This window comes from Mobula birostris, chromosome 14, assembly GCF_030028105.1.
Source record: "Mobula birostris isolate sMobBir1 chromosome 14, sMobBir1.hap1, whole genome shotgun sequence".
In the NCBI taxonomy this organism is placed as follows: domain Eukaryota; kingdom Metazoa; phylum Chordata; class Chondrichthyes; order Myliobatiformes; family Myliobatidae; genus Mobula; species Mobula birostris.
Genome location: NC_092383.1, coordinates 59,692,674 through 59,720,473, shown reverse-complemented (window position 1 = coordinate 59,720,473; position 27,800 = coordinate 59,692,674). Strand labels below are relative to the sequence as shown.

Sequence of the window (27,800 nt, the reverse complement as noted above, 5' to 3'; positions counted from 1 at the left end):
CAAGGTTGTACATTCTGCAGGAGAGCCAGGTGGCCTTTATTAAAATGCAGGACACTGCTTTCATGTAACATGGAAGAGTAAGAGTTTAGAAAGTGGTCCAAAAGCCCAACACCTAGGTAATCAATTTAGCAAAACAAGTTGCACTCAAAAAAAAGCATGATACTGTATATAGTCCTTGCTTTTTTTGTATATGTTATAAAAAGCAAGTTAATACCAAGCCAACATTTGGGAATCATGTGTTGCATTCCTCCAACCCAAAAATCTACTATTTATTTATTAGAGCAACCAAGTTAATGGCAAGATGAATCACAGATTTAACTCCATGCATCGACATTTTTTAAAAAAAAGATTTAATCAAAAGTAGAGCTGATAAACTTGTTAGGCATGTTTGCAGTCCAAGCTTAGGTTATTGAAAATCAGAAGTGTTTCTGTTATTTACTTGCAACTACAATTTCAAAGTAAGCCAAAATGTGAAAAAGTCAGTAGTGGACTAAACTGGAGTAAACTTCAGGTGCTTGATGGTCACCAATTTTATCCTGTGAAACTTTTTGAAGATTTAGAGAAACAAACAGTCAGATCAGATGAAACACCTGAATTAACCATAGCTATTAAACCAGATTAGAGACATCACATCTGAATCGAACTGACACCTGGCTAAGCAATTCTAGCAACTAAGAACTTAAAAAAATTGGATAGCTTATCTATACTGCAGCACAAATATGCAATTCTACAGATGCATGCATACAAGGAAAAAAAGAGAGGTGAATAAATATTGTAGTGTTGAGAAATGCAGCTGCCAAGTTCATGCTAACCCCCAAGTGTGTAATTAGTCATAAGCAGATTCAAGGCACTAAAATTAGATTTTGGACGGGAGCCATTATTCATTCTGGTTTTCACGTTAGTATATTTAATCCCAAAACACTTATTTTGGAGACAACACAATAACATGGTATGTGAAGTAACCTGTGCCAAGCATTGCAAAAAAATGAGAAAACATACACACACACACAGTGCTGTAATTTGTATTACTACTGCTATTACTACAGCAATATTCAGAATTCAGCAAATACTGTAGGCAGGGCCTCCTTGTGTTCATGTGGCTTCCAGGTTCAGCACAGGCCCCTTACTGGGTGTTGACAAGTGCACCAGCTCCTTGACCGTAGCCAAATCCTTTAGGTCCGAAATTCTTACCATAACAACCTAGCAGAAGAAAAATGTTTCAGCTTTGGTGAGTGGAATTTGTAATGTACATGAAAACAATTCTACACCAATACAAAATGATTGAAATTAAAGTGATTCTAATAGCAGGAAAGATTTAATAGAATACATTTACTTAAAAGGGGAACAGACTCATGAAATAATGTTTCCTATATTTTTAGAATGTGACTACTTATTGAGCGCTCTCCTCCTCCAGGTTCCTCCTTGTTCTGCATGATCGCCATACAAAGCATCCTGTCTGGATGCATCAGAGCTTAGTATAGCAACTGCTCTGCACATGATGACAAGAATTTGCGGAGTTATGGACACAGTTCAGCACAACTCAGAAACCAGCCTCCCCTCCATGGACTATCTTGCTGCATCAGAAAAAACAGCCAGTATAATCACAGACCCTATGCACCCAGAACATTCTCTTCTCCCCTCCCCCTTTCATCAGGCAGAAGATACTAAAACCTGAATGCAGGAGCCACCAGGCTCAAGGACAGTTTCCATTCCACTGCCGTAACACCACTGAATGGTTCCCCAGTACAATAACATTAACTTGCTCTCAATCTACCTTATGATCCTGCACTGTTCTTTTTCTGTAGCTGCTACACTTTATTCTGCATTCACTTAGCGTTTGATCTTGTTCTACGTCAATGCACAATGTACTGATTTGATCAGTGTGAACAGCATAGAAAACAGCCTTTTTTACTGTATCTCAGTACAGGCATCATTAGGTGAACCAATTCCAATGATCTCTCCTTGTTCTGCCAATCATACCAAAGTGAAAGCACTGGTCTGGGACCAACAAGCTAACCAAGCCCAGTTATCTCTCCCCTCAAAGCTTTATCATCTTGTCAGGTCACTTGTTAGCTGTTGACTCCCCCCCCCCCCCCAAAAGTGCAGTCAGCTACTTAACAATCCTTCACACTATTAGAATTAGTTAGTATATGCAGGGATAGAGATTTAGTACAAAGTGGACTTGCTGCACAAGTGTGTACTGTATACTTCAAAAACTGACTAAGGAAATCACACTGGAAAAGACAGCATCCGTGGTTGTGCTCCTCTGCTTTGCGTGCAGTTTCTGATATGCTACCTTCTACTGCAGCTCTTCTGGGAAATACTATTTGACAGTCCTTCAGTTTTCAGCATTAATTGGTGGAACAGACAAGTGAAAACCAGTGGAGATGTACTTGGATTGTCAGAAAACTTCAGAAGGAGTCACAGAAAAGATGTAAAAATTCAAGCACAGTATACTGGAAGTAATGTATAGAATACTGGCAGACAGAACAAACAAATTTTAGTTTGGCAACAATAAACTAATGGGGTACCACAGGGTTCAGTGATTGGGCCTCACATTCATAGCCCACCGCAATGACTTGAATGAGACAAAATGCAGAATTTCAGTTAGATGGTGGTAACAATTTATACAGACGTTTTAAAAATTATTTAGGCAGATTAAATGGGTGGCTGAAAATTTCCACCATCATACAAATAAATTTAGGGTTAAAAGTGACAAACAGTTAATAGCTATTGTCTGCATTTCTGAAATGCAAGATCACAGAATGTTATGTGAAAGATAGCAATTAAAAACAAAACAAACCTTTGCAATAAATCTCCCCATCCTTATCAGCCAATGTTGTGGACTCCAGACTTTTACCACAATTAGCACAGCGGAAGCAAGCCTTATGCCAGGACTAAAACAGGGAAAGACAAGGTGTAACAGCAGTTGACAAAAAAATTTACAATAAAATCTAGGTACAGCATGTATGCTAGCATTATAGAATCAGTACACTTTCCATTGACAATGAAAATGCTACATAGGAAAGGGAGAAAAAATCAATTAACACTGCCTCATAGCATAAACTTTATTGACCACAAATCTGAGATTTGCACAATATTATAAATTAGATTTATTCAATACCTTTGGATAAATGTTCCTGACCGCTTAAAGAGCAAGCTTGTGTCAGGCAGTATCTGTGGAAGCAAAGAGTCAACTTTTTCCGGCTAGAACCCTTCTTCTGAACTCAACCCAAAACACTGTCTACTTCACTTCATGGATGCAACGTGACCACAGCTTCCAGCATCTGCAGTCTCTTGTTTCCTCCAGATTAGTTTCAGCTGGAAGGAAAACCTATAATTACCTCCCCCATTTTTATCAGAGCCAAATGACATCTTTAGACACAAATCCGCTCTAGCTAGGCAGTTTTTGCTGTATACTTCAAAATAGATGACTATCATTTAGTGATGTTCTGAGTTAAACTGACCTTTGATGATACTCATATCAAATAGTTAAAATTAAACATTTATATTTGTCAATTTGCACCTTTTGATGAAACCAATTTATTTTCAACAGGTATGGTTAGTTTAGTTTACGTCAGAATAGAAATAAAACACCAATTTATTCTTGTGGAACATCCCATACTAATGGAGTAGGAATTCTTATGGATGAAAACATGGCAAAAAGTGTTTTAGGACATTGGGCAATATCAGAAAGAGTGTTCCTTGTTAGATTCAGAGGACAACTATATGATTGAGCAATTATACACATATATGCACCAACAACAGATGGAACAAATGAGGATAAGGATAATTTCTATGAAGAGCTTGAACAAGCAAAGGATGGATGCAAATCTCAAGATATTGTTATTGTCATGGGAGATCTAAATGCTAAAGTAGGACAAGGTGATGATGGAAATACCATCGGAAAATTTGGACTAGGGGAAAGAAATGAAAGAGGTGAGAAATGGGTAGAATGGTGCAAGATGAATAATCAGGTCATTATGAATACCTACTTTAAAAACTATCCAAGACACTTGTGGACCTGGAAAAGTCCAGGTGATAACACGAGAAATCAAATTGACTTTATTACTATAAACCAAAGATTTAGAAACACAGTGACTCAATGCAAAACATATCCAGGTGCAGACTGTAATAGTGACCATAACCCAGTAGTATGTCATGTAAAAGTAAAACTTAAAAAACTAAAGCAGCAAAAACCTGAACAACCCCTTGACTACTTGCAATTAAAGAAAACTTACGACAAAAATTTACAAGTAAGGAATAGATTTCAAAGTCGAGAAATAGAATCTGTTGAAGATGATAGCAATCATGTAGAAATGAAATTTAACTCTCTAAAGGATTCCCTGGTAGAATCAGCAAAGTCAGTGATTCCTAAAAAAGAAAAAAAGCACAAATGGATGACAGATGAAATCAAAAATCTAATGTAAGAAAGCAAATCCTATAGAATACAAGTCCTTAGATAAAAAAAGTTAAAAGCTTATGTCAAAAAGCCAAAGAAGAATGGTTAAACAAGGATTGTGAGCAAATAGAAAGAATCCCTATTACTGATCCAAAAAAGGTTACATCAACAAATCAAGAATATCACTGGTAAAAAAGCTCCTCTGTTCTTCAGGTGGATGTTTGAAAACAAAGGATGGTACCATTATGGAAAAAGATGAGATTATGAACAGATGGACCAATTATATTCAGGAATTGTTTGAAGACGATCGAGGCGAAAAACCAGAAACTAAGAAAACATTGAAGGTTCTAGTATTTTAGAATCTGAAGTTTGTAATGCAATAAATAAGATGAAGAAAGGAAAGGCAGCAGGTCCTGATGAATTAGTAATAGAACAAATTATCAACCTTGAAGATAATGGAATTGAAAAACTTACTGATTTAATCAATGACATTTATGAGACTGGAATAATACCAGAAGATATGAAAAAAAATAATCAGTATTTATCACTCTTCCTAAGAAACCTGGAGCAATAGAATGTGAATTACATAGGACCACAAGTTTAATGAGTCATATCACCAAGATACTTCTAAGAATTTTGATGACAATAGCTAAAAGTAAGACACAAGCTGAAATAGGTAAAGGACAGTGTGGTTTTGTGAAAGACAAAGGTACAAGAAACACAATATTGATGTTAAGGATACTATCAGAACGAGCTATTCAAGTGCAAAAAGACTTGTTTGTTTGTTTTATTGACTACACAAAAGCATTTGATAAACTGAAGCACAATAAGTTATTTGAAATATTACAGAAAACTCTATCTAGATTTGAAGGACCTCCGCCTAATGAGCATCTGTCCTGGAAACAAACTGCCGCTGTAAGAATAGATGGAGAAGTGAGTCAGTTTACAAAAATCAAGAGAGGTGTTAGACAAGGGTGTGTTTTCTCCCCTGATTTATTTAGTGTACAGTGAAACAGTATTACAAAAAATAACATCTTATTGCTGGCAGTGAAAACATCAATTTCAGATATGCAGATGACACTGTTAATTGCAAGTACAGAGGAAGAACTACAAAACTTAACTGGTTATAATTGAAGAAAGTGCAAAAAATGGGTCTATCAATTACAAAAAGACAATGTATGGTGATATCCAACAAGAAGGAGAATCCCATCTGCAGGCTAAGAATAAACATGGAAGACATAAAACAAGTACAGAACTTTTGCTACTTAGGAAGCCAGGTGACATCAGATGGCAGGTGTGACATGGACATCAAAAGAAGAATAGCAATGACAAAGACACCTTTACGAGAATGAACAGTATACTGACCAATACTAAACTAGGCATGACAACCCACCTTAGAGTACTGAAATGTTATGTTTATCCAGTTATGTTATATAGCTCAGAATGTTGGACAATATCTAGTAACATGAGGAAATGAATTGTAGCAGCAGAGATGTGGTTTTTGAGGATGATGCAAAGAATATCATGGACAAAACAAGTATCTAACGAGGATGTCCTGAACAGAGCAAACACAAAAGAGAAATAATGTATGAGATCATGAAAAGGCAACGTAACGTCATTGGACATGTGATTAAGAAAGAGGAGTTAGAATGCATGGTAATTATGGGAAAGATTGAAGGGAAGAAAGCAAGAGGAAGGCAAAGACAAATGATGATAGAGACAGCAGCTAGAGAACTGGAAATGAATACCAATGAATTGATCCACTTGACCCGAAACAGGAGTGTGTGGGCCATGGCAGCCAAAGCTCAAACTGGGCATGGCACCTGATGATGATGGTTAGTTTAAAAATCTAATGCGTGCAGAAAATTTAATTACCTTGCCAGCTCCAATAATTTTCTCCGCAGCGTAAACTGATCTTCCACACCGAGGGCACTTTTCTGAACTGCCAAATTTCTGGGCAAACTTTGATTCATTGACATTAGTTGTTGGGCAATGAGCCTGGGGTCTGAAAACAGAACAGGTTTCAACAACAAGCATTAACTGAAGCCAATTTGTCAATAATTTGTCTTCTCATTTACCAAATAAGTATCAAAGCTTCATACCAAGACTCTTGGGGAATTGTGCCCTAGTTTTCCCATTTATGGCTTAATTAATCCAGATAAGCTTTAATATACACTCAGTGGCCACTTTATCAAGTACACCTGCTCATTAATGCAAATATCTAATCAGCCAATCATGTGGCAGCAACACAATGCACAATAGCATTGTACACAGACATAGTTAAGAGGTTCAGCTGTTGTTCAGACCAAACACCACAATAAGAGATGTGACTTTGACCATGAAACGATTGTTGGTGCCAGATGGGGCTGTTTGAGTAGTTCAGAAACTGCTTATCCTTTGGGATTTTTGCACACAGTCTCCAGAGTTTAGAGAGAATGAAATACAAATAAAACATGCAGCAACAGTTCTTTGGGCTGAGGAGACTCATTAATAAGGACAGAATGGCCAGTACAGTTCAAGCTGACAGAAAGATGACAGTAACAATACAGTGGTGTGCAGAAGAGCACCTCTGAACACACAACACATTGAACCTTGAAGTGGATGGGTTACAGCAGCAGAAGACCACATCTGTTCAGTGTCCACCTCATTAGGTACGAGACGACGTAACTAATAAAAGTGGCTACCAAATGTCTGTCATACCCAATACATGAAATGGGAAGTTGAAGATACTTTCTGCAGCAAGATAATTAAATGCCCAATTTAACAAGGCGAGAAGGATCACTCCTGTAGAACCGCACAAGGTAAAGAAGCTTCTTCACTATAGTCATTTGATTGAGATATAATCATGCTAACTCATCAATACCCATGGAACTTTTCCATCTCTTATTACACTATAGCATTAAGAAAGCTTCCTTTCCACAAGCTGAGCATTCAGCAAGGTATCCAGTGTCAGGATAAAAAATATCCTGAGCAGAGACACAATACCCTACCCACCCATTCATTCATCTTTACACCATGACTGGCTGCCATATGTAGATCAGACTCCTCAACTTCAAAACTCAGACTTTTGGAAGAGAAAAGCTTTCTTCCCCTCTCCTCCATTTTAAAAACTTAAAAGGTTTTCAACTTCAAAATACTTTTGATCACTTTTAAATGTCCCTAATTAGCAGAGATGTATGCAAGAGCAGTGTATGAAAGTGGGAAGCTATCAAGATTCAGTCAGGGTCAGTTGCAAGCCAAATCTCAGGCCCAGGCACAAGTTATAGAGACTGCTCAAAGCCAACAAAGTGATGGATTGGAGCTGTGTTTCCTACACAAATTAAGTAAAAATATAACCTATATGAATGGATTGAGCACAACCCAGGCCAATGCAAAATTCAAAGTTACATGGAAACTTTAATGACAGCATTTAAAAGCGATTGAACTTGCCCTGTCCATCCAAATAGGAACAGGGGTCATTTGTGCAGTCCCATGAACTTATCTTTACATTCAATACAATAATAGCTGATTCTTATCTGAAATGCATTTCAGCATTCAGTCAACCAATTTCCTTAATGCTCAGGATTCCAAAGCTTCACCATTTCAGCACAAAGATTTATGCTGAAATACACCTGTATTAATGCTCAGGATTCCAAAGCTTCATCAGTTCAGCACAAAGATTTAAATCAATTTCCATACACGAATCTGTATAGAACACAAGTCGGCAAGGAGATTCGAAGTGGAAAGCTGAAGGAAAGATTATCTACTGATTGGATTAGGAAAAAAATAAAAATAGGGTGTGCAGTTGGTTCTGGGTGTGCATGTACAGATGATTCATGTCAACATAGGTACAGCAAGCAGGCAAGTCTTCAGTGGAATGTACAGTGAGAAAGTCAAGCTGAGGTTGTGGAATTCTTCGAATCATATTGAACAGCACATGGACTCTATACCAGAGGGAGGATACACTTTAGGTTCATCATTGATTTACAAGACCAACACCATTTTAGAAATGCTGGAGTTCTAGGAGGAAAATTTAATAAACAAGAATATCTTCTGCAATGAAAGCACACTGCAAAATTTTTTTAAGCAATCTATTGTGATAAAGAGAAGGTTACCTAGAAAAACTGGAGTAAAACACATGTAATTCTTCCAATTACTTGTTCAGGTTGAAAACACTGAAGCAAGGAACATCGATACAAATTGTATAATACTAAGCAACTCAAAACCACTTAACCAACTTTAATCAACAAACTTACTCCACGGGCTTTATTCCCACCCTTGCACCAGTGTCCATGCTCAGAACGCCTGCACCTTGGCCGTAGCCATAACCTTTAGGTCCGTACTTCTTCCCATAACACGATTTGCAGTAGATTTCGTTTCCATGCACAGCAAGTGTAGTGCTGTCTAGGTTCTTTTTACAGACCACTGGAAAACAAATAAGAGATTGTCAGATGGAATCTTTCAGCACTTCCTGCAATACAGACCAAAAGCAAGGGCAAAGAACTGCTTGCACATCCAACACTTCTTGAATGCCACTACTTTAATTAGTTTTAATTATACAGTTGGCCCTCCCTCTCCACGAGGGATTGGTTCCAGGACCCCTCGCGGTACCAAAAAACACAGATGCTCAAGTCCCTTATTCAACCTGTCACAATGCGGTTGACCTTAGGACCCAGCGGAACCCCGGACCTTATTTAACCTGTCTCAATGCTGTGGATATTAGGACCCAGCGGCGGAGCTCTGAATCCGCAGTGTTTCTGTTCATGAAAATAATCACGATTGAAAATAAAGTGGAAATAATAAAGCAACCAGAAAGAGGTGAAACGCTATCGGTCATTGGAAAAACGTTAGGCTACAGTCGGTCAACAATTGGAACAATTTTAAAGGATAAAGTGAGAAAGGCCCTGCCCCGATGAAAACTACAATTATTATTAAGCAACGCAGTGCTTTAGTTATTGCGTTTTGGGTTTTTGATCCTCCACATCAACCCGGCACGGATGGAGAGCACTTCCCGGTTTTCTCGATTCGCGGTTGGTTGAATTCACACATAAGGTGGGCCAACTGTACATTATCCCCTCCTCCTACACAATATCAATTTACAGTTGAAATGACTACTTAAATATTCCAAGCAGCCATCCATTCTCTCCCCTTAAAGTGGTTATTCACTCGCTTCAGAAAGGGCAAGACGAGGGAACACAAACCAATTCTCATAGAGGGATCAGAGGTGGAGAGAGTGAGCAATTTCAAGTTCCTGGGTGTCAATATCTCTGAGGAACTAACCTGGTTGCAATATATTGATGCAGCTATGAAGACGGCAAGACAGCAGCTATATTTCATTAGAGTTTGAGGAGATTTGGTTTGTCAACTAAAACACTCAAAAACTTGTACAAGTGTACCTTAGAGAGTATTCTGACTGGCTGTATCGCCATCTAGCATTTGGGGGTGGGGGGCGGGGGGGGGTGGAGTGCTACTGCACAAGATCAAAGTTAGTTGCAGAAATTTGTATGATTAGCCATCTTCATCATGGGTACTAGCTTCCATGGTATCCAAGACATCTTCAAGGTGTGGTCCCTTAGGAAGTTGGCATCCATCATTAAGGACACCCCCCCCCCCCCACAAAGCCAGAACATCAGGGCCTGCCCTCTCCTCACTGCTACCATCAAGGTGGTGGTACAGGAGCCTGAAGGCACACACTCAGCGATTCATGAACAATTTCCTCCTCTGTGTCATCTGATTTCTAAATGGATATTGAACCCATGAACACTACTCCACTGCTTTTTTTTTTATAAATTTGTTTTTGTTGCACTACTCATTTTAAATGAACTATTTGACATGTATATACACTTAGTGTAATTCAGTTTTTTTCTTTATCTATCAAGCATTTCATTGTACTGCTGCCGCACAGCGAACAAATTTCACGACATATGCCAATGATATTCAACTCAGTTCTGATTTTATATTATTTTCATTACTATGGAAACCAACTTATGGGGTATATGGCTTTATATTAATACTATGTAATATTTCCCAGTAACAAATGCAAAATTTGAAGGGTTACACTTGAGTGCATTTCAATCTTGGGTTGGCAGTGCAAGTGCAGTATGTTTATGGCATTGAGTATCCAGAAGAGAATATTTTAGATTTCTATGTTGCAGCTTTATCACATAAAACATTCTTAAATTACAGCTGCAGTATAAACAATTTTAGTTAGGAATGGTAATTTAAGGGCCCCCAAGGCTTTATCATATAAAAATTTTCCAGAGATTTGTCTTTAGGATTTTGTGACAAGTTACAAATAGGTGAGAGAATTTTTTTTGTAAACATGAACCATGACAAGTTCAAGTCCATAAAACATATGGAGGTCAAGGATCCATGGAGTACACTCCAAAACAGATCTGGCAGAGAGCTAGATCTTGGCACCAACTACACATCGTATCAGCATCAGGGAAACCCTCCCCTCCAGCTCCTTCACCAGTGTAGAGTCTGATATGCTCAGCTATAAACCCCTTTGTTATAAGCACAAGGGTATCTCCCCTTTTAGGTGAAAAGTGCAAAATATTTTTATGCTGGTAATACTAAAGACCAAGAAGTCCTCGACAATCAGGAGACAAGAAACCGCAGATGCAGGAATCTTTAGCGACTCGAGAGTCAGTCAATACCCACAAAGGAAAATGTATATTCAATATCTCACAAGACTGTCCATTTCCCTTCATTGATGCTGCCTGACCTGCTGAGTTGCAGTTCAAGCTTATTCGTCCTCTGACAACATTAATACTTGCATTTTTTGGACGAATTTTTGTTTAGACCTTACTATTTTGTTTTAACTCTGTACTGCAGTTGCCAGAACAATAGAAAGTTCAGGAAGTTCCAAGTTTTGTATTGGAAGAGACAATCCCGTGTTAAACTGGTATTTAGATACTCTCCATTCCTAAAATATGTTCTAGTACTTGAAATAAGATTATTTAACATGTTAATAGTTAGTCAACATTCACTAATTCATTCAGCTGCTAAAATAGCAACTATGGCAGAAATAATAAATCACCAGTTTTAAGAAATTCTCTTACATTGATGTGAATTATGCTTGAGAATTCCATACTTGCAAATCATTAAACACTTTTCTACAGATACCGTAGTTTGGTTTTCTCCACAAATTATATAAAATTTTATCTCAATAAATCAAAAGATCTAACTTCACAAGTTCCCATACAATTAAGCTTTCCATTCCTCTTCATGATGCAATTTCATTTGAGATAATTAAGAAAATATTTCAGGCAAAATTAATTAATATGTGATACCTGTCGCATCGCATAGTAACATGTCCAAGCACTTAGCTGGTTAAAGGACAGGATGAAGAAATATTTGGATATAGGTTAGTTTAGTCGGATTGCCTTCCAAATTCATTGCTTTTAATGAGCTGCTTATGTGAAAAATCTAAAATATTTAACCCAGGCAGTCTTTATTCCCCAAAACATTCCAATGTCCTGGCCTACCTTTCAACCCATACATGGCAGTCAGGCAGACAACATTTTTACCAATTATGGTTAGTCTTAGGCATTTTATATTGGCATGTGTTACATGAAGACTAAAGCTGACCAAAAAAAAAAGATCACCAATTGGAAGACTCCCCAGCAGCTGGATATCCAGGAAAGAAAATCATATTTAAATGCTAGGTGTCCTAATATTTCATCTGCTAGGTTTGTTTCAACACAATCTGGCTTTAGAAACAGACTTTTAAAAAAAATTCTTACAGCAGTCAACTCTCTAGGCTTCAAATGCACCCCATTCTATACCAGGCCAACCGTAATCTGGAAATGGGATCCAAATACATTTGTATCAGTGAGGACAACACCCACTCTCACCAAGGAGATGTACAAATAAAAAGTTTGGATAAATAGCCACAACCACACAGGATCACAAGTACAATTTGAATTCCAACTATTTCAATCAGATCACCACAATACTATGGTGCTCAAAAATACAATCTTTCCCAGCTGTTTAGGATTGGTTTGAGTGCCAAAAGCGAGTATATGGGAGCAGATTTTGCCAAATCAATTTAAATGCAGGATGTTTGTAATTAAAAGCCAATGCCACACTAGTTAATGTGGCAAGCATTTTATTGCACCCCAGAGGACTGGGATTAATACAGCAAAACTCTTAATCCACAATCCTGCATTTAGAAATTCCAGTGGTTCAGCATTTGGTCCTAGGCTCACTTCAAACTCACAAGGCTCACTGGAAAATCATACTAGTATGTATTGTCTAAAAGTGAATTGAGTTGCAGCATTAATAGAACATCCAGTAGTCTGGAAAGTCTCCCAGACCAGTGCCAAAGTCCCAAGGCTTTTATTAACTTCTTTACTGTAACTAGTTATGAATTGCATCTACTGAAGATTAATATCACAACATTGGAAATTCATAATTGACCAAGTTAGTAAACACTGATAGACCAGAAGATGAGATTCAAGGATGTTTAAGAAAGCAATTTCTTTTAATAAAATATTAAGTAATTAGCAGATTAAATAAGAATCACTTGTCAATGGAAACTGAACTGTGTGGAATATGCAATGGTCCCACCCACCTTATGGATTTGGATGGGATACTCAAAACAAATCAAAACTGTTGATATAAAAATGTAAAGCAAAAAGAAAATCAATAATACGATTTTAAAAGACCCAACTTAACAGACTGGGCTTTGACTTGTAAATACAGTATGATGCAATGTATGCATTCAGTTTTTAGAAATCCCAGACAAAAAATAAATAAATAAATAACTCAGACCTGGAGGCTCAAAAGATTGATTGTTTCTAAGCAATAAAACTGAGCATGAACATTTTCAACTGTTGTACTTGCTCGAAGTTTTAAAAGTATTTTCCCCCCTCCTGACCCCAAATCTGCTTACTATTCCTTCCCCTCTTCACAACTTTAATAATGTCCCTACACAAAGTACAGTTAATCGATGCAAATTAGTGTCTGATAAAGAGCTGTCATAAGAATTTGTGTAGCTTACTAAGGGCTTATTGAAGAAAAGGGAAAGGGAATTAAAATCTCCACTATTTCAACATCTCAGAATGTGTACAAAAACTGAGTATTCAATTAAGTAAAACCTAACCATTCAATATACTAGTTACAAGTTTACCTTGTACTGTATACCGAGTAAATGGAGGTAGAGGAACATTTAAGGATCTGTGACATTAACAGACTAACGATCCATGTTTTGCATGAATATTTAAAGTGTTCATCAAGATTTACTTTGACATTATTTAGCAATACAGACAACCAATTTCTTCCCAACATTGGGACATGTACAGGAAATGAATACTCATTCATCTGCCAGTTGGTTTCAATGATGTCATGTAAACAGGAGCAGCTCATAACATCAGTAGACTAGAATGCTTTGGCAAATAACATTCTGGCATCTCATTGTAAGCAAACTGAATTCTGCCAAAAAGAGTCAGTGGGTTGAAACAGTGGTTTCTTCAAGAAAGTTACCCAAATTAAAGAGGAGATTTGGACTCAAGGTCAAATGATAACGAGTACCTGTTACTCTGATATTAATTTGCTGTTACGCCAATTATATTTTGACTAGTCAAAGCTGTGGCATTTTCTTCACAATACTGACAAAGCATATTAAAGATGACTAAATGTGTATTCACATGGGACAGAATTCTTCACAGGTTAATTCCTGGGATATTTCAAATGATCAATGCTCTCCTACTCAGGACTGAGAGTAGAAAGTTTGCACATAACCCAAGTAGTAAAACTAATGTCTCCAACCAGAAGTTAACACTAACTTCCAAAAATGCTGGCTTTGAGGGAGAGGCACTACAGTGAAGTACTTCCGTTTCTTCTAGCTAAAGTGGTTTTGGATATTACTAATCAATAGGATAGTGGCCTATAAGAAAGCAGCAGAAAAATATCTATATAGACATGCCAAAGCTGCTAAATGCTTTAAACTACTAATTAAATGCAATTAGAATCTTGCAGAATTCTCTATTACCTGCAAATAGTCAGGAGAACTTGGAAATGATAAATCACTGGGATTCTTTGCAAAAGTGGACACAATTTTACAAATACAAACTGAATAGCACACACATTTAAGGTGAAAAGTGGTGACAGTCAACAGGTGTACAGGACAACTTTTCTTTGAAAACAGTGCTAAGTGCCTGATATGGACCGTTGGGATATTGTTGGCAACATATACAATTGTGGCATCTAAGAGCCTTTGAGACATGAATATGCAGAGAACAGAGGGATACAGATCATATGCAGGCAGAAGGGATTTAGCTTAATCCGGCATCATGTTCCATACATATATTATGGGCCAAAGGGCCTATAGCTGTCCCATACTGATCTATGTTTTATGAGTAGTTTAATTATTGCTCCCAGTTCTAATTCTGTAGGAAAATAGGAAATCTTAGTTTTGCAAGGTTAACCGCTATCACTTAACTAAGCAGACAGAAAAGTGAAATTTCACTAACTACTTACTACAGAGGAAGCACGACTTGTGGAAGAACTTCCCATCACATTGCACTTCCTCGGCAAAGTATACAGTCCTCAGGCAAACGCCACACTTGTTTCCACCACCAAAGTTCGGCATTCTACAAAGAATACAGACACTGCTTCAAAATAATGCAAATATGAGAGAACTGAAATAAAACAGCTCTTGCTATTCTCAGTTGTTCAAACAGCATCTATTGAGAATGAAACAGTTAATGATCTAGAGCACGTCTTCCTGAATATTTTGGTTATTTATGAGAAGAACTGAAATTTGGAAGTTATTTTCTTGTTGCACAATTATCACTTGGAAAATAATTGCTTCGCTACCTCTTTTAGTAAATTCATTTTGAAAAAACTCACCACAATTCAGTAATGCATCATTCAGCCCTTAAGGACAAACAACATTGGCTGGTATAGAGGTAAATGAACTATGACATAATGCATGCAAATACATTACTGTTGAGAGGAAAGAGACTGATGATAAGCTCATGATTTGTTTTTGCAAAACAAAAGTATGTTGATTTCAGGCATACATGAAAATCAGATTTGACTATGATACAGTCATTCAGACGCAGAAAAATCTAGCTGGCTCAGAACTCAATGGAAGTAATGCCCCATTTGTTAAAATGTATTGTGTAATGCCCCATTTGTTAAAATCCCTTTCCCAATCAGCTTCCCGCTCAAAAATACTGCAAAGCAAATTACTGCAGGTGTGACCATTGTATGGCTGTGTTCATTAAGGCATATGAGAATACCAAATAGATTCTTGGTTCACTCCATTAACAACTACCAAATATGGACTGAGAAAAAGCAACAAAGAAAATGGGTAAATTAACATCTAAGCAAATATTAAGAATAGAGATCAAGGTTAAAAACAAGTAACATAAACTCAGAAGAATTCTCACCTACAAGAATGAGCATTTCCTTTCTGGTCTCACCAAGTTAAGCAGATATTTTTAAATATTCCTATGCTTTGGTACTAGCCCTATCTACACAGCATCAACAACTAGATTGAAAAGTCAATTTCTTCAAAACGAAAAACTGGTTACTATTTGCATTATGTTAATGGCAGAGCATTGTAAATAATTTAGAAATCCATTGTATTTAAACCACTGATGGGCATCACCAGCTCAATTTGTTGGATGATTTACATTAACAATGAGCACATTCCCAGTTTTGCTAGCAATCTTTGGCTTATTGGTCAAGTTCAAGCAGGAGATGCTGGAGGTTTGCTGGGATTTCTTAGCAATGATGCTTTGTTTGGTATCAAAACTATAGTTTGTGTTGGTGAATGGATGCTTAAAAATGGAAGTTCATTTCACAACATAAACGAACCATTTTATACAGTGTCCTTGAGTTAGAGATGGTCCCAATTAGTTTTCCAGACAGTTGAATATTTAATTTCATAGCTTATTACAGTTAGAAGATATTGGGATTATCAAAGCAAAGATTTTGCATCCAAAGTTTAACATAGACACCTGTGCGATAGGGACTTAAATTGTTATCTATCTGTTATTCCACTAGATATCAACAGGGATAAAACTGAAGTCAACTATAACGGACCTGCAAATTATTAATGTTAAGAATTATGCAAGGTAGATAGTACAAGTCATGATGAAACCAACATGAACAATTTACCCCCCCCCAGAAAAGTTAGTGTGATTTTACTGATGCGCCAAGCTTCAATATATATATATATTTTTTTTTAAAAAAATCAAGATTTTGACTCTAGTTGTGATTAAGAATTCTGTGCTTTTCAGAATTGGTTAATCTATTTTGTAGAACAATTACTTCTTGTTCTGTCTGGTCTGCATTGCATGTCAACAAGTCAGAGTGATTTGTGCTTCAGGCAAAGTATTTTTATGCCATTAATACAAATACTTTTGATCTAAAAAGGACAAGTCTTAGAGGAAAGTATTCAGGTTCTCAAGTGCAACTTTAGGCAAGCCAACTTTAACCATTACAGATGATCCTCTGGATCTTAAATGACAATTTTGGAATGAGCTCTCCTGTCAATCCCAATTTCAAGATATTTTTATTTATCACATTTTCATTCCCTACCCCCTAAACTTGTTAGCTCTCACACGATTAACTTACCTCTACTTCTAGTTTAGAAATCAGTTAAACTACCAAACACCAAGTCTTCAGGATGCAAGAAGAAACCCACACAGCGACATGAAAAACATGGCTCCATACACACAGGTCTGGCAGTCAGGATTGAATCCAGGTCACTGGTGTTGAGATAACAGATACCAGCATCCCCACTGTGCAGCAGTTTTCAGCTAGGATGTCTAATTTTGTCAGAACTGGTCAATGACAATTAATCAGTTTCTAAATTAACCCACAGAACAAAGTAGAATGCACAGAAACCATTGCCATATTGTTAATCATTTTCAGAACATGGAAATTCTCTAATCTAATGGAAATTCAAATACTGTCATACATAGGTTATGTGAGGGATGTGGCAGAGATCCAACTTTCAGTTTTATACAATACACAAAATGCAAACAGGTTGGATTAAGGTCAAAACAGCTATAATGAACTGCTGGCCAACTATGCACCACTGAATTCAAACACTGATACAACCAGACAAGATGAAAAATTAATGAGCTGACCTGTATTGCTCTCACAAGGCATGTTGGCTTAAAATTTATCATTCTGAATTTCTCCTGAAAACAAATGACTGAATTGCAATTGATCATCCCACACAAAATATCGCACTAACCAACAGTTCAAAAGGAAATCAGGCTTTGATGTTGTGCTGATGGCACGAGTGCTTTTAGCTGCTGTTCTTTGTTAGAGCATCAGCTTGCGTTGTCAAGCACCAGGAGCACGATCTCAGCTTCGACAAACATTGCCAATTGAGCTTTGATCTATTTGAAGAGTTATTTTCACAAGAGTTAGAATATCATCTATGTATCTCTACTGTGCAATTATCTTTAAAGCTGAACAAGCACAGAGTTCCCTTGATTAAAGAAATCTTAATGACATAGAAGTTGCTAAGCTTGTATCCACATTTCCTTGTGTCAACAACAATTGCAAAAAATTGTACAGAGGTCCCAAAGTTTAAACAAGTTTTTCTTCAGCATGCCAGAACAGATCCAATGCATGCTATATTTGAAAATCCGTTTTCTGTGCACAATCTATGCCGCAGGCCCAAAGCTTCAATAAAGCACAAGATCCAAAAGAAGGCATTCCTGATAACAGACCACTGGCAATGCATTCTGAATATACAAGTCTCATACATCCACTGGGCTCTTTTTCTACAAGGCATATTACTTCAATGAACTCCAATAAGTTGGTCAAACAATATCCCATTTCATAAAGACAAGGTGTCTAGCATTCTGTGAAAAAAATACATTTGACAGAGATTTTTAAATGTTTTCTTTATTTAGAGATACAGCATACAATAGGCCCTTCCAGCCCAACGAACTGCACCACCCAGTAACTCACTCACTTAACCCTAGCCTAGTCACAGGACAATGTACAATGACCAATTAACCTCCTGCATCTTTGAAAGATGGGAGGAAACCCACATGTTCCAAGGGAGGAACGTACAAACTCCTTACAGACGGCATTGAAATGGAACTCTGACACCCGGCGCTGTAATAGCATTCTGCTAACCGCTATGCGACTTTGATTAATTTATGGAACCATGCTGTCCAACTCCAAAATATTAAACTAATTCAAAGGAAGACCCGCCAGTGTGAAATGGGAGTCTAACTTCATGTTTTACTTTGAGCAAGGTGAGCACATCACGTGGTAGCGTGATGACATATGCAGTTCATGCATTTTTGTATACAATTATATAAGCAACTGCTTAATCAAACATTTTACAAAATTACTGAACTATTAAATGCACATGCTATAGATAGAGCACCTAAACAGTGATTGAATGCCAGATAAAATTAACTCCTCTTACCTGTAAATTATGTGCTGTGATTAAAAAAATGTTACATGGTCTAGTTTATTCTTAACAGATGGGCAAATTACACTTCAGGCCTAGTGTGATCTCCCTTCCAGGCTCATACCAACAGGCTCGCAGTACACTGTTTACTTCCTGTACTAAGGGAGGACAGTTAATCTAACCAGCTACAAGCTGGAGGTTGTGCCAAGATAGAGACGGAGGAAAAAAAAAGTCCCATTGGAATTTTGTAACTTTCCAATGCCTCTTCAATAACATCCATTGCATAAGCCCCTCTGTACATAGAGGGTTAATAGGAAAGGAACAAAAATGACAGACAATGAAACTACAGTGACAGAATGGACCCAGAAACTGGTGAGCACTTTTTAAGATCCTATTTGGCAACAGTATGTAAACAAGTTGAAAGCTGCTGACATCAGGAGCTGATAATGTGTACACTAAAGCAATTTTAGCATGTTTAATACTGAATTTCAAAAGTGCTTTATGATCCACATTCCAAAAGTGTTGTACTTGCCATTGGCTCCAATACCCCCAAAGCAACAAGTTTTATGGGCCAACATTCTTTTTTAAACTCCCCATTTGCTCCAATCCATGACCTTGAAGCTTTGGCCAATTTAATCCATGGCATTGAATACTAAATTACAGTTCAGCCTGGGCTTCTAAACCCAGCAAATAAGACACCAAATCCAAGAGAACTGGAATAGGGCTGATGGATAGCTTTCACGCAATAAACAAACTACTGGAGGATCTCAGTGGGTCAAAAAGCATCTGTGAAAGGAAAGGAATTGGTAACTTGAAAGGTCAAAACATTGCACCAGCATATTTGCGTTATTTAGAAATAAAAGTCAAGCATTTACTGTTAGAGGACCCCACCATCACCGTCCAATATGATAAATGATCAAATAAGGCCATCAAGTACTTTGGAAAATGCTACAGGTTCAAAATAAAAAACTATGTTAACAAAGTTAATTAATTTGTCTTTTTAAAAAATTCAGGAAATACCGAACTCTCAAGAGTACACCACTATTCAAGAACCTGTACAAATGAAACAATAGCTCTTTCCCCTCTACTTGCTGGCACACAAAGTCTTGTATTGTATTAAGGCACCGGTGACCCCTGTTTCCATCCAGGGGGTCAGTGTGGACATGGTGGAGGATTACAAATACCTGGGGATACGAACTGACAATAAACTGACAAAGAACACTGAGGCTGTCTACAAGAAGGGTCAGAGCAGTCTCTATTTCCTGAGGAGACCAAGGTCCTTTAACATCTGCCAGACGATGCTGAGGATGTTCTATGAGACTGTGGTGGCCAGTGCGATCATGTTTGCTGTTGTCTGCTGGGGCAGCAGACACCAACAGAATCAACAAACTCATTCGTAAGGCCAGTGATGTGTGGGGATGGAACTGGACTCTCTGACGGTGGTGTCTGAAAAGAGGATGCTGTCCAAGTTGCATGCCATCTTGGGCAATGTCTCCCATCCACTACATAATGTACTGGTTGGGCACAGGAGTACATTCAGCCAGAGACTCATTCCACCGAGATGCAACACAGAGCGTCATAGGAAGTCATTCCTGCCAGTGGCCATCAAACTTTACAACTCCTCCCTTAGAGGGTCAGACACCCTGAGCCAATAGGCTGGTCCTGGGCTTATTTCCTGGCATAATTTACATATTACTATTTAACTATTTATGGTTTTATTACTATTTATGGTGCAACTGTAACAAAAACCAATTTCCCCCGGGATCAATAAAGAATGACTATGACTACCACCAGGCAAAATTCCCAGATTTCCCAGCAATGCACTGACTGTAGGTTCAAAAGGGCAGTATTTCCTCATTGAGGGTGTGTAGTTAACAATTTATAGTTTGATGCTATTTAGTGTAAATTCAGTCAAGAGACATTAAAAATGACAATGTATGTTGCTCCTTTATACAAGATTTGATTCTTTGCCAGCTGCCTCACCTATGAGTAGGCAAGTATTTGTCACAGGAAGCTCAGTCTTGAAAGTAAAAGCAGGAAGTGATCTGAATTTGAAGATTTACGAAAAATCTCTTTCACTCAGTTCAAAATAAAAAGGTGTCAAAAAGAGAGCATTACTTCAATAATTCGGATGGATTTTAAGATTTCCCGTGTTCTTGTTGTTTGCACTTTATTTCAAAGTGGAACAATGCTGTTTGAAAGTAATACCACATTCCAGGCAAATTGTGTCAAGACATGTTGAGACTGATCCTTCGTCCCTGACCACCCCATTTTACCATCTCTGTTAACAACACAAGTAATTTTACCTGCCGTTAGAATAGTCAGGAAAAAAAATAACCCACCAAAATATTTCCCTTCATTTATTCTGTTGATATACTTAGGATAGGTAGATGCATCTGCTCTCAGGATGAGGCTTTTCATTATTCCTCTGTCTCTGCTGCATCTGCTCCCAGTATGAGGCTTTTCACTCCAGGATGAGGGAGATGTCCTCCTTTTTTTAAAGAAAGGGGCTTCCCTTCTTCCATCATCTGCTCTCAAACGCATCTCCCCTATTTCACACACATCTGCTCTCACTCCATCCGCCCACCACCCCACTAGGAATAGGGTTCCCCTTGTCCTCACCTACCACCCCACCAGCCTCCGGGTCCAACATATGATTCTCCGTATCTTCTGCCACCTCCAACGGGATCCCACCACTAAGCACATCTTTCCCTCCCCCCACCTCTGCTTTCTGCAGGGATCGCTCCCTATGCGACTCCCTTGTCCATTCGTCATCCCATCCCTCCCCACTGATCTCCATCCTGGCACTTATCCTTGTAAGCGGAACAAGTGCTACACATGCCTTTACACTTCCTCCCTTACCACCATTCAGGGCCCCAGACAGTCCTTCCAGGTGAGGCGACACTTCACCTGTGAGTCGGCTGGGGTGATATACTGCGTCAGGTGCTCCCGATGTGGCTTTCTATATATTGGTGAGACCCGACGCAGACCGGGAGACCGCTTTGCTGAACACCTATGCTCTGTCCGCCAGAGAAAACAGGATCTCCCAGCAGCCACAAATTTTAATTCCACATCCCATTCCCATTCTGACATGTCTATCCACGACCTCCTCTACTGTAAAGATGAAGCCACACTCAGGTTGGAGGAACAACACTTTATATTCCGCCTGGGTAGCCTCCAACCTGATGGCATGAACATTGACTTCTCCAACTTCTGTTAATGCCCCTCCTCCCCCTCCTGTTATTGATTATATATTCTTTTTCTCTCTCCTTTTTCTCCCTCTGTCCCTCTCACTATACTCCTCACCCATCCTCTGGGCTTCCCCCCTCCCCCTTTCTTTCTCCGTAGGCCTCCCATCCCAAGATCCTCTCATATCCCTTTTGCCAATCAACTGCCCAGCTCTTGGCTCCATCCCTCCCCCTCCTGTCTTCTCCTATCATTTTGGATCTCCCCCTTCCCCTCTCAAAACTCTTTCTACCTCTTTCAGTTAGTCCTGACAAAGGGTCTTGACCTGAAACATCGACTGTACCTCTTCTTAGAGATGCTGCCTGGCCTGCTGCGTTCACCAGTAACTTTTATGTGTGCTGAATGTAAAAATGTACACTTTTTAAATGCATCCATTTTAAAGCATCAAGTGTGACAGTGTAAGTGCTGTTAGGTAGCAACCACATCTGTTGATCTTTAACCAACATACAACTCATGCACTAAATAAGAAGCCAAATGAGTCAGCCTCAAAAGGAAGTAGTCAGGACCTGCATTAAAAAGATAACCACGACATAAAAGGACTTGCTCATCCTTGAACTTACTTCTAAATAATGATGTCATGTTAATAGAATGATATGACTTGTGCTGGAAATTACATCACAAATTCTTTGAATAAAAGTAGTTTTAAAGACACGTTAGTCATTTTAAGTCACAGGTCACATTTGTTTGTGATAATCATATACTTGGTGTCTTTTGGAAATTGGGCATCTTCATGCACACTGGAAACACTTTATCCCACTCAATTACACAATCATACAAACACCTTCCAACTGCATTTCTTTCTAACCCCAAAAATGTTTTTGATAATGAAGCAATTCAGTGGTACAATAAACACCATTCCGAAGTTTTGAGAGCCCATGGGACAAAATCCTAGGTTCTGGCGATGTACATTTACAATTTTATATTTTGTCAGAATGATAGACACTGTTTCTGCATGCAAGCCTAAACATGTCACCATCAAGGGTGAAGAAAAAAATAAATTAAAATCCATGCCCACAAATCATCAATTCAATCACTACATATGACCCCATTTCAAAAATGAGAAAAAAATGATGCCTATTCTAAAAAGTCAACATAAACCAAAACAAATTGATTCATGTAAGCAACTCCAGAAACTTGGAAAACATGTGCATTCTTTTTGTGATTGAATTAGCCAAAACAAAATATATTAAGCGCGAACAGAATTCTATTTGTGAGCTGGGATTTTCCACACCTGCACTTTCTAGCCCACCATTATGGGCCCTGCTTTACGATATTGTGGAAATATGTAAAGGAAGAGCACAGCAGCAGCAGGGGAAAACTTACAGACTTAATCTGCAGTAGAAAACAAAATAGAGGTAAATGAGCATCACTTATCTCAAAGATAATAGCATGTTCATTATATTCCGGCCTTGAAATTTCAGATACCATAGGAATGCACTTCTCCAAAATATTACTGTGTTGGACTCATAGAAATTGTAGGACAAACAGCCAGCTGCGTGAAGCAACAGAAAGGCTTGGCAAAGATTGCAGGGACAATTTCCACTCACTCATCATTGAAGTGTCTCTGATTTCAGCACATTCATCAAGTGAGGTACAGTGTCCTGCCATAGCACAGTAGGTTCAATACCAGAAATCAGGTCAGAGCTGCTGTCAGAAAGGCTGATCCATGGAGAGCAACTGAATGCAAAGGAGGTAATGGTAAATCAGGTTGTGTGGGTCCCAGAGAAGAAGGAGTAGAATAATTCAAATCTACCTTAATGGAAGATTTCAACCTTATTCTGGAAAATAGAAAGACTACTAGTTAAAAATGGTGAGTCTGAAAACACTGGTACATGTAGGGACCAGGGTCCTCGTGAATGCCAATCACTGCAAGATAACATCCAGGTTCAGTCAGCTTATATTGCATGAGAACTTGAGCAGAAGAATGAGGACAAATTAATTCCAATTAGATAAGAGCACTGCCGCGATTACAAATGGTACATTTGAGTTAGGCCTGGTCTCCCTATCCAAGGAAGAACATGCTGTGGAAGATCACCAGATTGATGTCTGGAACAACACTTTGCCTTAGCAGGAGAGATTAGTGGGCAGAGGGTTCTAACATGGTATGGTTAGCTCCTTTACGCCTCGCCCTTTAAAGCGTCCAGCAAGATTGAAACTGACGAGGATGGCAGAGGAAGGCGAGCGGGTGCTCAGCACCGTCTGCCTGAGGGTCATCATCCGCTGCTGCCAGAGGAAGGTGCGAGAGTCTTGGGCCCCACACTGCAAGGCTCAATCACAGACAGTAGCTGTGGGATTCTTTCTTTGGGTTGGTGGGGGGGGGGGGGCGGGGAAACAGGGACTCCACGGCTTGATGTTAACATTTTAACATTTTCAGTGCTAACAGCTCCGTTTTTTTGGGGGGGGAGGACTCTGCGATTCGGTTTCCATCTGTTTCTGGTTACTCTTTTTTGCTACTTGCACAATTTGATCAAGGCACTTTGGCACGGAACCATTTCTCTGTGACTGCGACCTGCAGTCAACAACACGGCGCTAAACTGAACTGACCCATTGGCTGTCATGCAGGGACCATTTTGTGGACTCTGCAGATTAATATTTATTATGCCATGTGTTACTTGCTTGTTGTTTGCACAATTTGTTCCATTTTTGCCCATTGGGTTTTCTTTAAACAGGTTCTATGGTTTTGTGGCTGCCTGCAGGAGGGTATATGTCAGGGCAGTATTCTGTATACATACTTCCATAATAAATGTACTTTGAAACTTTGCTATCTTAACTGGCAAGAGGTCCTAGTTGCACCATAGGTTTCAGTTAGCAAATAATGAAAAGGCCATTACCCTATACAGACTGGACTCTGAGTAGGAAGCTCCATTTAAAATGAAGATATTTAAAATCATGAATCATCATGATTGTAAACAAGTAAATCTATTTCAGGGTAATTACTGCTAGTTAAGAGCAAAACAATTCATGACTTTGGAGATCTCCATTGCATCTCTTTTTAACTTCCTCTGGATAATAGTGGTGTGGCTAGAAAAGCTATTACCTTGCAGATTCAGCAGTCTGGGTTGAGTCCTGACCACCTATATAATCCACATAGTTTGTAAATTCAGTAATTGCATGGGTTTCCCACACATGTGTTCCAGTTTCCTGACACGCCCAAAAGACAATGGTTGGTAGGTTAACTGACCACTACAAATTGTGCCTAGTGGAAGATTGAGTGCTACAATCTTGGAGAAGAACAATAGGAGGATTTCCAGGGTGGACTTGGCTAATAGAAGCAGCCATATTTAAAGGTGATTGGAGGAAAGTATGGGGAGGGGGGGAAAGAGGGGGAGTCAAAAGCAAGTGTTAGGTGGTAGTAGAGGCAGATAAATTAAGGGCATTTAAGAATCTCACATAGGAACATCAATGATAGAAAAGTGGAGGGATATGCAAGAGAGAAGAGTTAGATTGATCTTAAGAGTACGTCAAAGGGTTGGCATAACACTGTGGGCTAAAGGGCCTGCACTGTGCTGTAATGTTCTGTGATACTTCTAAACTGGCTAGTATTCAGAGAGCCACAGGGCCTGTGTTAGTGCTGTACAAGTTCAGAACTAAAAAGGAAAACAAGCCACTATACTGGCCTCTCCCAAATGTTCATCATTCCATCTCCTGGACATTCTGGCAAACCACACTCCACATTCTACTGCATTTCATTTTTTCTCCTAAACTGGTGCACCCACAATTGTACAACCCTTTAATTGTGTTCCATCTAGCTATATAAAAAGGCTTGCAACACATTCTTGCTTTTTTTATTAAATGCCTTTGGCCAAGGATTCCATTTTGTCATGTTCTCACAAGCTCTGGTCCACGACTGTTCCCCTGGCATACACAAGCTCTGGCACAATCCTTACACCAGAAATCATGCACTTTCTGCTCCACAACAAATTACAATTCATTAGAATCAGAAAGCTATGATCTGAATAAAACACCCAACAGAAGACACTATCAATCACTACTCTCTACTTTTTCCTGACTTCTACATGGCCATTACCCTACTAATTACATGGGCTTTGAATCATGCCAGCAAATTGTTTTGTGGAACATTTGCAAGTGCCTTCTGGAAATCCACATACATATCATTTATTCCATAGATGAATTCTGATCATCCACAATCCAACAACCCTGATTGTTCAGTATCTGGCTCAGAAGGTGCTTTATGCCAGCTCCCTTTCCACTTATCAAGCCCTAAATTCACTTTCAACCCACTTGCCTTCAATGGAAGAGCCTATGAAATCATATGCCAGGCATTATTATAAAAGCAAATTAGAAGTTTATTGGGTCCTAGAAATAGTACCCAATGGTCCAGAGTAACTGCAATTCTGGCACCAAATTCCTTAACAAATCAGAGTTGCATTTTTCAACCCTTCACTGAATCTGCCTTCGATCAAAACTCAGTGACTTCTGCACACAACAGTTGTTTGTCTTGAATTATAATCACCAAAGTTCCTCACTATTATCAGATGACAAACTGTCCAGTCATTACTAATTTATCTCCCAATCTCTCTCCCTTTTTGGAATAGCGATACACTGTAAAATAAGCACTTCTCCAGTCTTCTGGCACCACTCCCAAATTCAGGAAGTATTGCAAGATTGTAGCCAAAGCCTCTGCTCTCGCCAGTTTTAATTGTCTTAAAAACCAGTGATGTAAACTAATCTAAACCAACTGACTTTTCCCCACACACAAAAAAAAGCTGCCAGCTGTATAAATGTCACTTTTTCATCTACTTCTATCCAATTCCTCTCTTTTTTTGCAACATGGGAATGATCCTCTCGTAAATAAAAGCGCACAGAACTCTTAGTACCCAAGTTATGCTCTGCCTCCGCGAGATTACTTTGGTCCAAGAGCAGCTCCGCCCTTTCATTACTTCTCCTTTGCCCATCTACAAAATACTTCAAGTATTCCCCACTTTCTCTCCTCCCTACTCTCTTTCTCGGAGTGTTGCTTGTAACAGGTAGCCCATTTTGAGTTCTTTTGAAAGTCTTTAGTCCCCAGGGAGCTCTCGCTTTCCATATCTTTATAGTACTTTTTTAAAACGAAGTTAGAAAACGTTGGATCCAAACAGGCTTTTTTTCCCCCCGTTCTCTGGCTAGTTACAAATGATTATAAAAGCAGGACTGTTTCTAAAGTTCCGAATATGCAATTCAATAAAGTTAACCCAGTCTATATAGAAGGTCTGTCATGTTGTCAGAGTGACAGACACCGAATCCGGTTTAGGCTCCGATGAGCAGTCCCTACATCTCACATGGTTTAGGAGTGTCAATGCAACCCTCCCGCTCAGCTTCCTGTTACCGATTTATCAAACGTCGCTTTACCCTTCCCCAGAGAAATAAAGCTTCGCAGAAAGTGATCACATGCGCCACATCCAGCGTTTTTACCTAATATAGAAAGTAGACTAAAGCTGACAACCGCTCCCTACAGTAGCCAGACTACCAACCAGTTTGTACGCGATTTTAGCTCAGAATTCATATCCCCCACACCTTTAAAAAAAAAGGTTCCTGAAACGTTCCCCAGAGGCGCCGACAAAGAACATCGATCGCAAGCCAATCTCTAAGCACCTGCCATTTGCACCTGAAATCAGTAGTAGTTCCGATGCATCTGCAATCAACAACTCTTAAATAGCAGTTTAAAAGTTTACCTGCTAGTCTAACTGCGTCCCGAACCCTAGTCGTACCACGTTGCTGCAGCAATCTGCGCTGAATTTAAGGCGGAACCACGGCCAAAGACTACGCCTT

The 27,800-nt window shown here is 38.8% G+C and overlaps 1 protein-coding gene across 1 annotated transcript; it reads right to left on the bottom strand.

The window, feature by feature from the left end:
• Positions 1 to 5: 5 nt before the first annotated feature.
• Positions 6 to 27,800, bottom strand: LOC140209925 (cysteine and glycine-rich protein 1-like). The gene is made up of 6 exons (XM_072278596.1): positions 27,704 to 27,800; positions 14,867 to 14,979; positions 8,638 to 8,806; positions 6,278 to 6,407; positions 2,804 to 2,897; positions 6 to 1,200 (listed from the first exon to the last, which is right to left on the bottom strand). Exons 2-6 carry the CDS (start codon positions 14,976 to 14,978, stop codon positions 1,124 to 1,126), a joined length of 582 nt encoding a protein of 193 aa, XP_072134697.1. The 5' UTR covers position 14,979; positions 27,704 to 27,800; the 3' UTR covers positions 6 to 1,123.

What these genes read in the sequence shown, in the direction of transcription:
- LOC140209925 (XM_072278596.1), bottom strand. Translation starts at nt 14,978, where the DNA reads ATGCCGAACTTTGGTGGTGGAAACAAGTGTGGCGTTTGCCTGAGGACT. An exon ending in AAATTATTGGAGCTGGCAAG is followed by an intron (nt 2,898 to 6,277) that starts GTAATTAAATTT and finishes TCCCTGTTTTAG; the next exon opens with TCCTGGCATAAGGCTTGCTT. An exon ending in TGGGGAGATTTATTGCAAAG is followed by an intron (nt 1,201 to 2,803) that starts GTTTGTTTTGTT and finishes TTCTTCTGCTAG; the next exon opens with GTTGTTATGGTAAGAATTTC.